Source organism: Gadus macrocephalus, chromosome 14, assembly GCF_031168955.1.
Source record: "Gadus macrocephalus chromosome 14, ASM3116895v1".
NCBI lineage: Eukaryota > Metazoa > Chordata > Actinopteri > Gadiformes > Gadidae > Gadus > Gadus macrocephalus.
In genome coordinates, this window is record NC_082395.1 from 25,012,045 (window position 1) to 25,027,580 (window position 15,536).

General features: G+C 46.0%; 1 protein-coding gene across 4 annotated transcripts in view; it reads right to left on the reverse strand.

Moving 5' to 3' along the window:
• Positions 1–208: 208 nt before the first annotated feature.
• Positions 209–15,536, reverse strand: part of phkb (phosphorylase kinase, beta) — a 71,987-nt gene continuing 56,659 nt past the window's right edge. For 3 of the 4 annotated variants that reach the window (XM_060072260.1, XM_060072259.1, XM_060072261.1), the window contains 4 exons: positions 8,175–8,304; positions 7,300–7,407; positions 6,410–6,550; positions 209–997 (listed from right to left, as the gene is read on the reverse strand). In XM_060072260.1, coding sequence (XP_059928243.1) covers positions 860–997; positions 6,410–6,550; positions 7,300–7,407; positions 8,175–8,304 — 517 coding nt within the window. In that variant the 3' untranslated portion in view covers positions 209–859. Of the gene's footprint in view, positions 998–6,409; positions 6,551–6,604; positions 6,689–7,299; positions 7,408–8,174; positions 8,305–15,536 lie in introns of those variants that run through there. The other variant, XM_060072262.1, reaches the window with a different exon arrangement.

Below are 15,536 nucleotides of genomic sequence, written 5' to 3' on the forward strand. Positions count from 1 at the left end.
GTGTATTCTTGGAGGAGGTCGCAGAGATAACTGGGGGCTAGGTTGTGGAGAGCTTTGTAGGTGAGGAGTAGGGTTTTGTATTGGATACGGTAGTGTACTGTGTACTGATATGAACCAAAGACGCTCACTCCCACATTCACAAGGTGAAGAGAACTCACAAATCGATTTACAATATAACCTTTGAATGGATGAAGAAGAGTCAAACAAAGATCATCAAGGCTTTATGTGGATCAAATCGGTGAACAACACAATAAACGTACAGTAACACACAATAGAAGGAGAGCAGAGAGACGCTGTTCAGGCGCTTCACTCCCAACCGGCCCTCAAAGCCTCCTGAAGACAACAGCTACTGTCTGGTGTCTCCGCATACACAGCCTTAAAGAATCCTGCTGAGCAAGGCCCTCGTCTAGAGCTCTGCAGGCTCATTCAAACACTGGTTTCACACTGAGTTAGCAAATCAAGTATCCTTCTGAAAGGGATTTGAGCCTGGGGTTGGTTAAAAATGTTATTCATTTCTATCTCATGATACTCCCCTCATCTCATAACAGTGTACTGGATCATTTAAACTCTAGAATGTATGTATATTTTTTCTATATATTATATCTATATGCTCTGTCAAGGGCTGCCTTTGTTATGAAGGAAGGCTAGTGTGGAGGGGTTCCATGGTGGCAGTAGACCAGGGGTCAGGGGTCAACATGGTGCTGGGGTCCCCCAGGCGAGGCCCCCCAGGGAGACTAGACAGAGAGCCTCTTCTTCAGAAACTAAATCATTGAATCCTGAAGGACGCCAACGCTATTTAATACACAAAGGTCATGCTCCACCAGCACTAGCTACACCCCAAGGGTGGAGGCTGGGGGGTCTAGCTGACGGAGCAGGGGTCCTCCCTGCAGGGCTTGAGCTCTCCCTGCAGCAGCTGGACGATGACGGCCTTGCTGAGGTAGGAGGAGGTGCCCCTCTGCCCCATGGGCTGGCTGTTGTAGAACGCCTCCATGCTGTCCTGAATGCAAACAGAGACAGCACCACCGTACATTAGCCTTCAGGTCCCGCCTCAGGGGTTAGAGAGCGGTACAGAGCCCTGTTTCAGGTAGCTGGTTTTGAGGCAACCCCGAGTTTGTTCGCTCTGAGTTAGTGGAAACTCTGGGTTTTCCGTTTCAGGTAGCAGGTTCAGCGCAACCGAGAGTTAGTTGCTGCGGCAACATACGCCGTGGGTCTAACCTGCTCGGGAGGTGGTTAGACCTACTCTGAGTTTGTTGTCTATAAGGCTGAAGGCAGCTCTCCGACAGAAGGAAGTGTTAGAAATGGCATGTCCTTTTCTACGAGAGCCTGTGGACGTAGAGGCTGCGATCCTCAGAAGGAATCTCCGTGAGGAACGATTATTAAAGGGGTAGTTCGGAATTTTGGACATAGGGCCTGATTCCCAAGTGAGCTTTGGTATTCTTTATCACTGGAGACAGTTTTCAACCCATTTCATTCAGTCTTTCTAGTTGCAGAGTTCGCTCGTGCTAGGCTAGCGCACGTCAACGGGCAATGCTAGCCTGCTATTAAAAACAGTGTTACCCACTCCACAGTACACCCCGAGGTAAATCAATTATAACGACAGACTATAAATTTAAATGTCTGTTTATAGAGTAATGTTAGAAATAAAACCAACCTTGCATTGCATTGCATTTTGAGGGAATTGCTGGGTCACAGCAGCAGTGTTATATTCCTGGTAGTAGGCTACGGCAGCGGCGGACTGATACCTAGGTTACCGGTGTTGTGTCGAGATCTGTTTCCCCGTCGAGATGTGTTTCCCCTAGTCCCCGCCCCCGTCCGAAATTACCCGAAAAGGCCCTCTGTTCCATAGGAAAGGAGGCTCACACATCTTTCAAATTCATACTGCTGACTTATTTCCCCACAAGAGATAAGTGCTGTGATTTTCAGGCTGATATCATTCAATTTGACCATTTAGAACAGGGGGAACGCATCCTGACAGCTTGGAATATTACTGTCAGATACTGTTCCCCCTCTGTTCCATAGGAAAGGAGGCTCACACATCTTTCAAATTCATACTGCTGACTTATTTCCCCACAACAGATAAGTGCTGTGATTTTCAGGCTGATATCATTCAATTTGACCATTTAGAACAGGGGGAACGCATCCTGACAGTCATTATCTGGGACTAGGGGAAACACATCTCGACGGGGAAACAGATCTCGACACAACACAGCAGCAACAAGCCACAGTTGAGTCCTTTCTGGATCTCGCACTGGAAATTGGTGGAAACTTTGTGGTGCCCATCTGTAGCGTATATTTCTACAATTTCTAAAAGCACACTGAACCACCATGTTGCCTTGTCGTTCAATTGCGCTTCTGTCCCACGCTTCTCTGTTTACGTTCTTCTGTCGTGATTCGGTTACAAAACTAACCGGCGCATAGTAAAATTCCGCTTCTGCTGAGAAAGTAGTCCCTCGATGATTCATGCGATGCAAGGTTAGTTTTATTTCTAACATTATTCTATCAACACAGACATTTAAATCTATAGTCTGGCGTTATAATTGATTTACCTCGGGTGTACTGTGGAGTGGGTAACACTGTTTTTAATAGCAGGCTAGCATTGCCCGTTGACGTGCGCTAGCCTAGCACCAGCGAACTCTGCAACTAGAAAGACTGAATGAAATGGGTTGAAAACTGTCTCCAGTGATAAAGAATACCAAAGCTCACTTGGGAATCAGGCCCTATGTCCAAAATTCCGAACTACCCCTTTAAGACCCCGGTTGGATATAATTTATTTTCCTGATAATTTTCTTCCCGAGCGCTATCGTTTTTCAGCGCAATCTACCATTTATTTAGACCACCTTCTCAGCCCCCATGTTAACTGTCAAACGCACCGGGGGCATGCTTTAAGTTTAAGTTTTGTTTTTTTATCGCAATTAACGCATGTGCAGAATGATCCGCCCCGTGCATCCCACCCGCTCTGTACAGTCACTTCAACGTTGTGGCTTTCCCATGATCAGAGTAGCTGACTAACCACGGACCTATAACTGCTGCAAGTCAAGAAACTCATTTTAAGAATGCAAGGCAGAAAAGACCCTGGTACTGCTTTTAACCAGATGCTGTTCTTCTCTACATGCACATGCTCAGCATAATCGTCTGCATTGTTCACTGAAATAAAACCCTTTGAGTAAACTGTTCAACAAAATAACTTGTCCCACCACAGCCCGTGTTCTAATAAAGACAATCTACTTATGCCGCGTTTCCACTGCAGGGTGCGGAACGGATCGGATCGCAAAGGGGCGGTAGGGAGGGGGCAGTATAGCCCAGCTCAGTTCCGAGGTCGCGTTTCCACTGCCGACAGTACCCTTGGTGGTAGGCCGGATGTCAATCGCCGCGGCAACTACGTAAACAACGTCTTCCTCCGCAAGAATGCAGACGAACGTCTCCACCTCCTTGTTCGCCCAAGCAAGCTTTTTACGCGACATGTTAATTGTAAAGAATAATTCCTCGAGGCTACTGTTTGTTTGTTTTTATCACCGCGTCACCTGGAAGTGACGATTCTGTCGACCAATCAACGGAGGGGGGGTGTAGCTAGAATTCCAGGGTACCCTTTCAGGCGTCTGGTCTCATTTTGGGTACCGCAACGGAGGAGTCCCTAGAATGGGGTCGGAACGGGTACGGCAAAGTCCGGGTCACGCCCACTTTTGGCGGTGGAAACGCGATCCGACCCGCACCTTTGCGATCCGATCCGTTCCGCACCCTGCAGTGGAAATGCGCCATTATTATGAGGATTCCTTTATTTCCTGAAAGCACAAAAAAAATTAAGTAATTTATATTGGGTATGTTTTAAGAGCAGGGAACAGTATCCCAGTTTGCACCTCCCCCACCTTTAACTTATGTTCCAAAATTTGGATCTCCAAAGCATCCTTTTGCATCTTTTGAATTGTTACAATTGCATGGAAGTTGGTGAGGGCATCTGGTTCAAGTAGGGCGATGACGCCATCAGATGATTAGACAGTGCAATTATTACTTGAGCCAGAATATTGCCCCATCTAATTTGCAACGCGCTGCGTTGCGTGTACATATTTAATTATTTTGAATAACCAACCTCTTATAAAGGCACTTCTATCCTGGGGGGTGGGGGGATCAGAGGAGCTCCCCCCAGTGATGCCCTCATCCACAGGACGCATACTCTGTTGGCTGAGGGCCATCTCCTCAGCCTCTGAGGGCTGTAGAGGTGGACCCCCTCCAGTCTGCCGGGCCTCTGCTTTTTTTCGATTTGCTAACATGGAGGAAAATGTTACCCTAATATTCAGTAAGCGCTATTTTGAAGACATATATATATATATATATATATATATATATATATATATATATATAATGCATTTTGCCTAGGTGTAGCCTTCTAATATATCTAAATCCTATTCAATATTGGCAGTGTTGGGGTGGCTGGGAAATGTACTACTTATATTTACTGCTTAAATATAGGCCCATCACATGTTGAATATCTGTTAAATTAGGTAGAGCAGGCAAAACAGCACAATTGAACAATTAAACATTAGTTTACCTGTTTAAACTATATTTTTCTACTTCATCTTCATTTGCTGCCAAGTCCTCGTGGTGCAACTCGGGGTTGCGTAAATTGACACACACACACACACACACACACACACACACACACACACACACACACACACACACACACACACACACACACACACACACACACACACACACACACACACACACACACACACACACACACACACACACACTTTACATATTGAAGATATTAAACTTTCCTCTTATTTTATTTTACTAATTTATTTTACTGACGCATTGACTTGTTCAGCTATTTACTGCCAAGCGCTCTCGCTGCCGCGGCGGAATTGCTTTTTTTTTTGTTAAAATGGGTAACTGTTCGGCATACACGTTCATTAGAATTTCCAATTCCGTGGGGGAAAAGTAAGTGGATCTACGCTTTTGTTCCATGTTTGATCATGTTATCAGAGATCCATTGATGATGGCTCTTTATAGTCAACAGGCACGCCCTCAACCCAGAGTGAACATACTCAGAGTTGATTAACCCAACGCTGATCACCTGTTCTGAAACCGAAAACCCAGAGTTGCTTTTCAACCCTGAACTCTGAGTCAACCAACTCAGAGCGCAGGATTAAACTCAGAGTATGTTAAACCAGCTACCTGAAACAGGCCTCTGAGCTAGTGATATCTGTTTGGTTGTTGTTGTTGTTGTTTTTGTTGTTGCCAAGCTGTTAAAGTTCTCGCTCATGTTGTGTTAACGATGTTAACGTTGTAGACCGTTCATAGGAAGTGAGAGAAGGTAAATGGGGTGGACAGTAAGGTTAGTAAGTTAGGGGTAGTAAGGTTAGTAAGTTAGGGTTAGGGGTAGTAAGGTTAGTAAGTTTGGGGTACTAAAGTTAGTTAGGGTTAGTAAATTAGGTTTAGGGGTAGTAAGGTTAGTAAGTTAGGGGTAGTTAGGTTAGTAAGTTAGGGTTAGGGGTAGTAAGGTTAGTACGTTTTTGGTACTAAAGTTAGTAAGTTAGGGTTAGGGGTAGTAAGGTTAGTTAGTTAGTTAGGGGTAGTAGGGGTAGTAAGGTTAGTTAGTTAGTTAGGGGTAGTAAGGTTAGTAAGTTAGGGTTAGGGGTAGTAAGGTTAGTACGTTTTTGGTACTAAAGTTAGTAAGTTAGGGTTAGGGGTAGTAAGGTTAGTTAGTTAGGGGTAGTAAGGTTAGTAAGTTAGGGGTAGTAAGGTTAGTAAGTTAGGGTGAGGGGTAGTAAGGTTAATAAGATAGGGTGTTTCTTCCCTCCAAGATGATTTGTGACCATGCAGAGTCATAAAAAGCAATCATTCTCATACTTGAGAAGAACTTATTTTATTGCATAAGTAAATAGTTAATGCTATTGAAGCATATTTTTGAGGGTTAAGGGGAAAGTAAATAGCTGTAATAAAATGGCAAAAAGCAGTTCAATATTTCTTAATTGGTTCAATAGTACAACCCCAATGTCGTTGCCCCCCAGTGAAGGTATTAGAGAAGGAACATTAGCCGTCCACTGCCCTGATGAACGACTTCAGAGGACAGAGAGCTGTTATTGGATATCGTAAAATATAGTATATACTATATAGTACTATTAAATATTTATATAGTTAATAGTTTATAGACCTAATTTAGGGTTATGGAACCAAAATTATTCCAAAATCATTCCAATCAAATCTTAAAGGTGCAGTGTGTCATATACAGCCAGATTTTAATTGTGCAGTGTGTAGAATTGAGTGGCATATATCGGAACAGACGAGGCAGAAATGGTCTCGAATAGTAAGAAATATGTTTTAATTAGTGTACAAACCCATGAAAATAAGAATCCTTCTGTTTTCGTTACCTTACAAATAAGTCAACAAGATGGACGCCGCCCACCTGTTTCTCTTTGCCCTGCAGGCCACTGGCATCCCGCTGGAAGTCCATGAAGGCCTCCTTCACCAGCCCATCCAGGTCCACCTTCTCAGCAAACTCCAGCTCCGGGTTTCTCTCCAGCACGATGGACACCACCATCAGCAGCTAGCCATGACAGGAGAGACCTTCATCAGCGAGGAGATAACAGAATCTGGACCACACCACCAGCAGCAGCTAGCCATGACAGGAGAGACCTTCATCAGTGAGGAGATACCAGAATCTGGACCACACCACCATCAGCAGCTAGCCATGACAGGAGAGACCTTCATCAGCGAGGAGAGAACAGAATCTGGACCACACCACCAGCAGACTCCATGTTGATGTTGGCTCTTCTGTGGTTTGGCATGCTAATCTTTCAAAGCTTGAATAAGCGGAACGCAGGATCCATTGGTGCTGTTCCGACCAATCGAGAGCCAGAGTCCTACAAACCCTCCTCATGCCCTGCGAGGTCAACACTGTCTTGTTCTGTCTTGCTACATGATGCTTCTTTGATAACAACAAACTTCTTTCAAACTCAAGAATTAAATATGGTTTCATACTGAATTCAAATAATTTGACTGATCTGAATTGAATTGTATTGTATTGAATTGTATTTAATAATATTGAATTGTGTTGAAATATATTTAATTCAAATAATTTTGCATTTCAATGCAAAATGTTGTTTTAGCTGTTTAGTTGTTGTTTAGTTTAGTTGTGTTTTAGTTGTTGTTTAGTTTAGTTGTTTTAGTTGTGCTGCTATGCATGGTGGGGTTTTCTGTTGCAGATACCCTATGTATATTCTATGTATACATATGTATCAACATAAATGTAAATATATAGTGAAAATGCATAATACTGTATATAAAGGTTCCTACCTCCACGATGATCTGTCTGTACTCTGGGAGGACGATTCTCTGCAGCGTGTCTTCAACCAGCAGGGAGAAGTTCATCTCGTACATGGTCATGTCGGACAGGGTGGGTTGCTGAGGAGAGAAGCATGAGGAAACGTTACTCCATCACCTCTCCTCCCTCCTCAGTCGGCAGCCAACCACCCCCACCACCACCCCCCGCCCCCTCCACCTCCACCACCACCCCCTCATCCTCCACCCCTCCACCACCACCCCCCGCCCTCTCCACCTCCACCCCCAACACCACCCCTCCACCACCACCACCCCCCGCCCTCTCCACCTCCACCCCCCCACCACCCCCCGGCCCCTCCACCTCCACCCCCAACACCACCCCTCCACCACCACTACCCCCCGCCCCCTCCACCCCCCCACCACCCCCCGGCCCCTCCACCTCCACCTTACCACCACCCCCCGCCCCCTCCACGTCCACCCCCAACACCACCCCTCCACCCCACCACCACCCCCCTGCCCCCTCCACCTCCACCACCAACACCACCCCTCCACCTCCACCCCCAACACCACCCCTCCACCACCCCCCGCCCACTCCACCTCCCCACCACTCCTCCACCTCCACCACACCACCAACCCCTGCCCCCTCCACCTTCACCCCCAACACCACCCCCCCGCCCCCAACACCACCCCACCACCATCCCACCACCATCCCTCCACCACCCCCCCGCCCCCCTCCACCACCCCCCTGCCCCCAACACCACCCCTCCACCCCACCACCACCCCCCGCCCACTCCACCTCCACCCCCAACACCACCAACTCCACCATCCCCTCCACGTCCACCACCACCCCCACCAGCCCCTTCACCCCCTCATCCGCCACCAGCCCCTACCTGGGGCAGATGGGTCCCGGCCACCAGGATCCCGTGGGGGGTCCGCTCCAGGATCTGCCAGACGCGGTCGTAGAACCCCGGGGGGCTGCGGTTCAGAGAGCCGTCGATCTGACGCCGGTTCAGCCAGGACCTGCAGACAGACGGGCGGAGGACGACAGACACACGAGGGGAGACTGCTTGATTACAGCGAATACACGGGTCTCTAGGAGGGGGGGGGGGGGGGGGGGGGGGGGGGCGAAGGCTGGTTAGTCAGGGTTAGGCTTAACCCTGACCCGAGGGTTTAGTCGTGATCAACGTGTGTGAAGTGGTGTGTCCTGTAGGTGGTCCGTGGAAAAGCAAACTCAAATAAATCATAAAAAATCATAAAAAATTTAAGATATCTATGTATGATACAATTTTAATTAAATTGAAGGTATTGTGTGATTAATAAAATAGGCTAGTGCAAAGATTAGAACGTTCCAGAATATTTGGTCTAGTGGCTAGGAGGGAACAAGACCGGACTGTCTTGTGACAGTGCTTTGAAAATTGACTTTTCTGAAAGATGCCTGCCTGCTTTTTGGCTGAAAGGTGCCAAGGAATACCCCGAACTTTCCGACAAAGCCCTGAAGCTGCTTGTGCCTTTTCCAACCACTCACCTCTGTGAATCAGGATATTTATCCCTGGTCATGTTGAAGACAAAATATCGGAACAGACTTAAAGGGGTAGTTCGGAATTTTGGACATAGGGCCTGATTCCCAAGTGAGCATTGGTATTCTATATCACTGGAGACAGTTTTCAACACATTTCATTCAGTCCTTCTAGTTGCAGAGTTCGCTCGTGCTAGGCTAGCGCACGGCAACGGGCAATGCTAGCCTGCTATTAAAAACAGTCTTACCCACTCCACAGTACACCCGAGGTAAATCAATTATAACGCCAGACTATAGATTTAAATGTCTGTGTTGATAGAATAATGTTAGAAATAAAACTAACCTTGCATCGCATGAATCATCGAGGGACTACTTTCTCAGCAGAAGCGGAATTTTACTATGCGCTGGTTTGATGGGCACCACAAAGTTTCCACCAATTTCCAGTGCGAGATCCAGAAAGGACTCAACTGTGGCTTGTTGCTGCTGGCTTGGACATCAAAACACCGGCTCGTACATGTACGGTTCGTTGGATACAACAAATTCCTCATAATCGTCTTCAAAAGCAGATGCATCGCTAACTCCTCCAAACGTGGGCATATCTTGTTAATTGAATACGCTTATAGAATTCCTTCGTTCACTGTGCTCTGCGTTTGTAGCAATGACAGCGGCAGGTAACCTAGGTATCAGTCCGCCGCTGCCGTAGCCTACGTACAGGAATATAAACACTGCTGCTGAGACCCCGCAATTCCCTCAAAATGCAATGCAATGCAAGGTTGGTTTTATTTCTAACATTATTCTATAAACAGACATTTAGATTTAGAGTCTGTCGTTATAATTGATTTACCTCGGGTGTACTGTGGAGTGGGTAAGACTGTTTTTAATAGCAGGCTAGCATTGCCCGTTGACGTGCGCTAGCCTAGCACGAGCGAACTCTGCAACTAGAAGGACTGTATGAAATGTGTTGAAAACTGTCTCCAGTGATATAGAATACCAATGCTCACTTGGGAATCAGGCCCTATGTCCAAAATTCCGAACTACCCCTTTAATATTGAACCAGATCTCAGATTGAGGCTGTCATCACTGGAACCTGACATACAGAAATGAACGTCTGCAAAGCAAAATCATCCCTCTCATTAGCTGAGCATTTGTTTAGGCTAATTGTTCTTTAGTTTTTAATGTAGGCCTATATTTTTGTCAATTAATATTAACGAAATAAATCAGACTTTATTATTTTTATTATATTTAACCAGGAGTAGGCCTACTGTGTTTTCGTTAAATGTGAATAGGGCCAGAGTTTGTGATCACATCACATGCATAGCCTTTATATATAGCCAGTGTATATCTGAAACTATTTGTTTTATATTATAAATGGAAGAAATAAGCCCTATTGTTATTTGAATTTCCAGTATGTTTCTTGATCTCCCATTTCTGGAATGTTTTGCATATGTTACTTGGACAAACTCCCAGCCTGTTCGTTGAGGACTTTGAGAAGATTAGATATTTGACTTTATCCAGTTCAGTTCAGTTCAGTTCAGTTCAGTTCGTTTGTTATTACTGTACATATTTAATACTCCATTATCAATGCTATGGATATAAGCCTGGTGTTCTAATTAACCTGTTAATGCCCTCGGGCGCTTTAAATAAATACATTAATTATGTGGCAGCTGTTGTGTGCAGTAAACGTTCTTTTAACAAGCCTGTTATACTTATGCTATGTTACTTTTAGTGCAAATATATGCCTATTAAGATAATTCGGGGTAATTCAGGTAGGACTGTGTGTAGACATATTTATTATGTGTATTATAAGGTGGTCCGCGAAAATTCTTGATTATAAAAAGTAGAGCTGTCAGTTAAACGCGTTATTAACGGCGTTAACGCAAACCAATTTTAACGGCGTCAATTTTTTTATCGCGCGATTAACGCAAATCTTTTATTAAAAAAAAAATACGTTTTTTTTCTTTGCCTCAAAACAAAGAAGCAGTAGCCTGACTGCTATGTTCAAATGACATTTGTTCAAAGCAGTCTAAAGGACTGCTTAGATTTTGATTGCACTATAGGCTCTTTTTTTGTATCTTCCTGTTTTGATCAGTATATGCCAATGTTGTTATCAATAAAAAATCATTTGCACAAGGCAAGCCGATGCACTTCACCATGTTGATAAGAGAATTAAAACGAGAAGAATTAATGGGACACAGAAATCAAGGGATATTTAGCATAGAAAACGAATTAACTATGACATTAATGCGATTAATCACGATTAAATATTTTAATCGCTTGACAGCTCTAATAAAAAGTGGTCCACACACACTCAAAGTTTGGAAACCACTGCTGTAGGGTGTGGTGGTGTTAGTGGTGCGATCTGTAGGGTTTAGTGGTGTGTAGTCATGTGCAGTTGTGTGTTATGGAGGGTTTAGTGATTAACGAGTGTGTAGTGGTGTTAGTTGTGTGTTCTGCAGGGTTTAGTGGTGTTAGTACTGGTCCGAGCCGGTCTGTACCTGTTGCTGAGCTGGGGCTGGGGACCTTTCTGTAGGTCAGCTGCCAGCTGCTTAGTGGTGTTAGTGGTGTGTAGTGGTGTTAGTGGTGTGTAGTGGTGTGTAGTTGTGTGTAGTGGTGTTAGTGGTGTGTAGTCTGTGTCTTTGTTGCCATGGCGCTGTGCGAGACGGCAGCCTTTCCAGTTGCTCCGTAGTACTGTGTTGTTATTAACTTTATTTTCTTAATGTTTTGCTACTCCTGCAACCTTGGGCAGGAGTAGGGTGTTTTAATATATATCCATGGATATGACGCACTTTAAAGAGAAGCCACGCACCAGTTCTCTTGTTTATCCGAGAGAAGAGTTGTTGGCTCTGAAAACAAGCACACAAGCCGGCGTACGGCACTGTATACCGGCAGCGCTGAGGAGGAGATATCGGGGCTGTAAGGCTGGCGCTAAGCTAAAGGCTAGGCTAGCGGACAAAAGGCGTTTTAAGCCATCAATCCCCTCCATCACCTTGGGGAACGTGAACGCCTTGCCAAATAAGATTGATGAGCTAACGGCCTTAACTAACCAGCGGATCTTCCGGGAGAGCAGCCTGCTAATATTCACAGAGACGTGGCTTACCCCCCTCATCCCAGATACTAACGTGGACCTGCCGGGTTTCAGCGCGGTGAGAGCCAATAGAGACACAGAAGCCTGTGGTAAGAGCAAAGTTGGGGGGCTCATAATAAATGTCAACGATCGCTGGTGTAACCCAGGACATATCTCTGTGAAGAAGGCTTCATGCTGCCGGGAACTAGAGTTACTAGCTGTCAGCCTCCGGCCATACTATTTACCGAGGGAGTTTAGTCACGTGATCGCTGTTTGTGTTTACAATCCTCTGAGAGCAGATGCAGCCACTGCCTGTGACAAGATTCACACTATCACAGCAAGGCTTCAAACTCTACACCCAGAGGCTTTCTTCTTAATTTCCGGTGATTTTAACCATGCCACCCTGGATTCTACTCTGGCTGTTTTTTATCAGTTTGTGAACTGCCCCACTAGAAACAACAGGACAATTGACCTCCTGTATGCAAATGTTAGGGATGCATACAGGGTCACCCCCCTCCCCCCACTTGGGAAGTCGGACCACAACGAACCTGGTCTACCTGCAGCCACAATACACCCCCCTAGTGCAGAGGCAGTCTGTCACAACACGCTCCTTTAGGAGATGGTCTCCTGAAGCGGAGGATGCCCTCAGAGACTGCTTCCAAACTACAGACTGGAGTGTACTACAGAGCCCGCACGGTGAAGACATAGAGGGGCTGACAGACTATCTAAACTTTTGCACAGATGTAGTCGCCCCTACTCGGACTGTTCGCTGCTATCCAAACAACAAGCCTTGGGTGACGGGTGACTTTAAAACTGTCCTTAATAAGAAGAAGGCATCCTTCAGGAGCAGGGACAGGGGAGGTGATTAAGACAGCACAGCGTGAGCTGAAACAGTGTTTGAAGGTGGCGAAGGAGAGCTACAGGAGAAAGGTGGAGCACAAACTGCTGGAGAACAATATGAGGGAGGTCTGGGATGGTGGGAAAATCCTCACAGGCCACAAAGCTAAAAACAGTACAGAGGGGGGGACTGTGGAGAGGGCAAACCAGCTTAACATATTTTTCAACAGGTTTGACCAACCATCCCCCCTCCCACCCAGCCAAGGCACCAACATAATGGCACCCTCACTTTCACCACCGTCATGTGATACCCCCTTGCCCTCACCACTGGACACCGCTCTCCAACCCCCTCTTACCGATCTCTCCTCAAACACCCCAGTGGACCCTCCTCCCTGCATTATTACTGCTGACCAGGTCAGAGGAGAACTGAGGAAGCTTCGCCCAAAGAAAGCAGCGGGACCAGATAATGTGTGCTCACGCCTGTTGAAGACCTGCGCTGCTGAACTTGGGGAGCCGCTTCAGCACGTCTTCAACCTCAGCCTACAACAAGGGAGAGTGCCCACCCTCTGGAAGAAATCTTGCATAGTTCCAAAGAAAACCCGACCTAGTGAGCTGAATGACTTCCGACCGGTGGCACTCACATCACATCTGATGAAGACCCTGGAGCGGCTCCTTCTCAGACACCTCAGGCCTAAGGTGCTGCACGCTCAGGATCCACTACAGTTTGCCTACCGGACAGGGGCTGGTGTGGAGGATGCCATCCTGTATCTCCTACACCGGGCCCACTCACATCTGGACAAGGGGGCGGGCACAGTCAGGATTCTTTTCCTAGACTTCTCTAGTGCCTTCAACACAATCCTGCCCCTCATACTACAAAACAAACTGTCAGCTATGCAAGTGGACCCCCACCTGATAACTTGGATCACCAACTACCTCATAGATAGACCACAGTTTGTTCGATTAAAGGACACCACATCGGACATCTTAATCAGCAGCACTGGGGCGCCTCAGGGGACGGTGCTGGCCCCTCTTCTCTTCACCTTATACACCTCAGACTTCAGCCATAACTCTGAATCTCATTCAGAAGTATGCTGACGACACAGCCATCATGGGGTGTATAGGGGGGGACCAAGAGGAGGAGTACCGGACTCTAGTGAGAGACTTTGTCACCTGGAGCCATGCAAACAGCCTGCAGCTCAACACATCAAAAACCAAAGAGCTGGTGATAGACTTTGGGAAGTCAAGGCCACGCCCCCAAGCAGTGGACATCAATGGGGTAGGGGTGGAAACCGTGGGCAGCTACAAGTACCTAGGAGTGTGGCTTGACACAAAACTGGACTGGGCAATCAATACTGACCACCTCTACAAGAAAGGCCAAAGCAGACTGTATTTTTTAAGGAGGCTGCGATCTTTTAATATCTGTAGTAAACTTCTGTCAATGTTCTATCAGTTGGTGGTCGCCAGCATCCTTTTTTACACTGTGGTGTGTTGGGGAGGCAGCACAACCAAGAGGGACTCCTCCAGGCTTGACAAGCTCATCAGGCGGGCAGGCACTGTGGTCGGCTTCAAGCTGGATTGTCTGGTGACAGTGGCAGAGAAGAGAACCACAAAGAAGCTTCTGGCCATCCTGGATGACACCAGGCACCCTCTGCACACTGTCATCAGCAACCAAAGAAGCTCCTCTGCTCCTCCCCAGATGCCGCACCAACAGACTAATGAACTCCTTTGTCCATCGTGCCATCACACTCCACAACTCCGCACTTGGAGGGAGGAGGGGGGGCAGCAGGATTATTTATTGCTACACACTCCATTTATTAACACAAAAGATATAATAATTGCTGTCTGTCTGTCTGTCTGTCTGTCTGTCTGTCTGTCTGTCTGTCTGTCTGTCTGTCTGTCTGTCTGTCTGTGCAAATGTATCTGAAATTTAATCCAAATGTTGTAGGCCAGTGTGACAGATGCCACGCCTCCTCTTGTAACTTGAGTCATATGTTTTTTTTATTGTCCCAGACTATACAGTTTCTGGAATGACTTTTTTATGATCATGACAAAGGCTCTAGGAGCCAAAATTAAAACAGACCCCTTCATTGGAACCCCATCTCAACAACCCCATATTACAGCCTTACAATCAGAAACATTAGCCTTCTGGCAAGACGCCGTATTTATGTGGAAATCCCCTAATCCCCCATCAATTGAAATCTGGCTCAAAGACGTTATGTTTTTTTTTTAAATAAAAAAGATAAAATTAACAGTGAATGGCTGTGCTAATAAATTTACAAAAAATGGGATTCTCTTATAACTTATTTCAATTCTCTATCAACCCTGGCCCAAGACTGAACCCCCCCCCCCCCTTTTTTTAATTATATATATATATTTTGTACTTTCTTTTAACTGTTTATTTGTGTTCCTAACTTTATATAGTCACTGCTTGTTTTGTTTTTTGGAATTTTTCAGGTCTATTTGTAAACATTTTGGTATCTAAGCTTATTATGTTTTGTATGACGTTTCATTTGAACTCCGAGACAGCAGTTCCTTGTGTATGTTCTTGTTGTATGTTCTTGTTGCCTAAAAATGAAAAACTAAAAACTAAAAAATGTATTGTAAAAAGACACACCATGAGAAGTTATTTTTTCGTTTTGACAAGTAGCTGTGTAATAAGCGGGATAATGTATAGAACGTCGCCGGTCATTATCGAAAATAAGCCCCTTCAGGGTGAAGCAAGACCCCTCCGCTTTTGGGCGGGCTCATCTAGCTGCGTAGGCGCGTTGAACCATTTTTGTGACACACAATGATCAAGCGTCAGGTTAGGAGCGTTCAGCCACACTGAACGCGTTC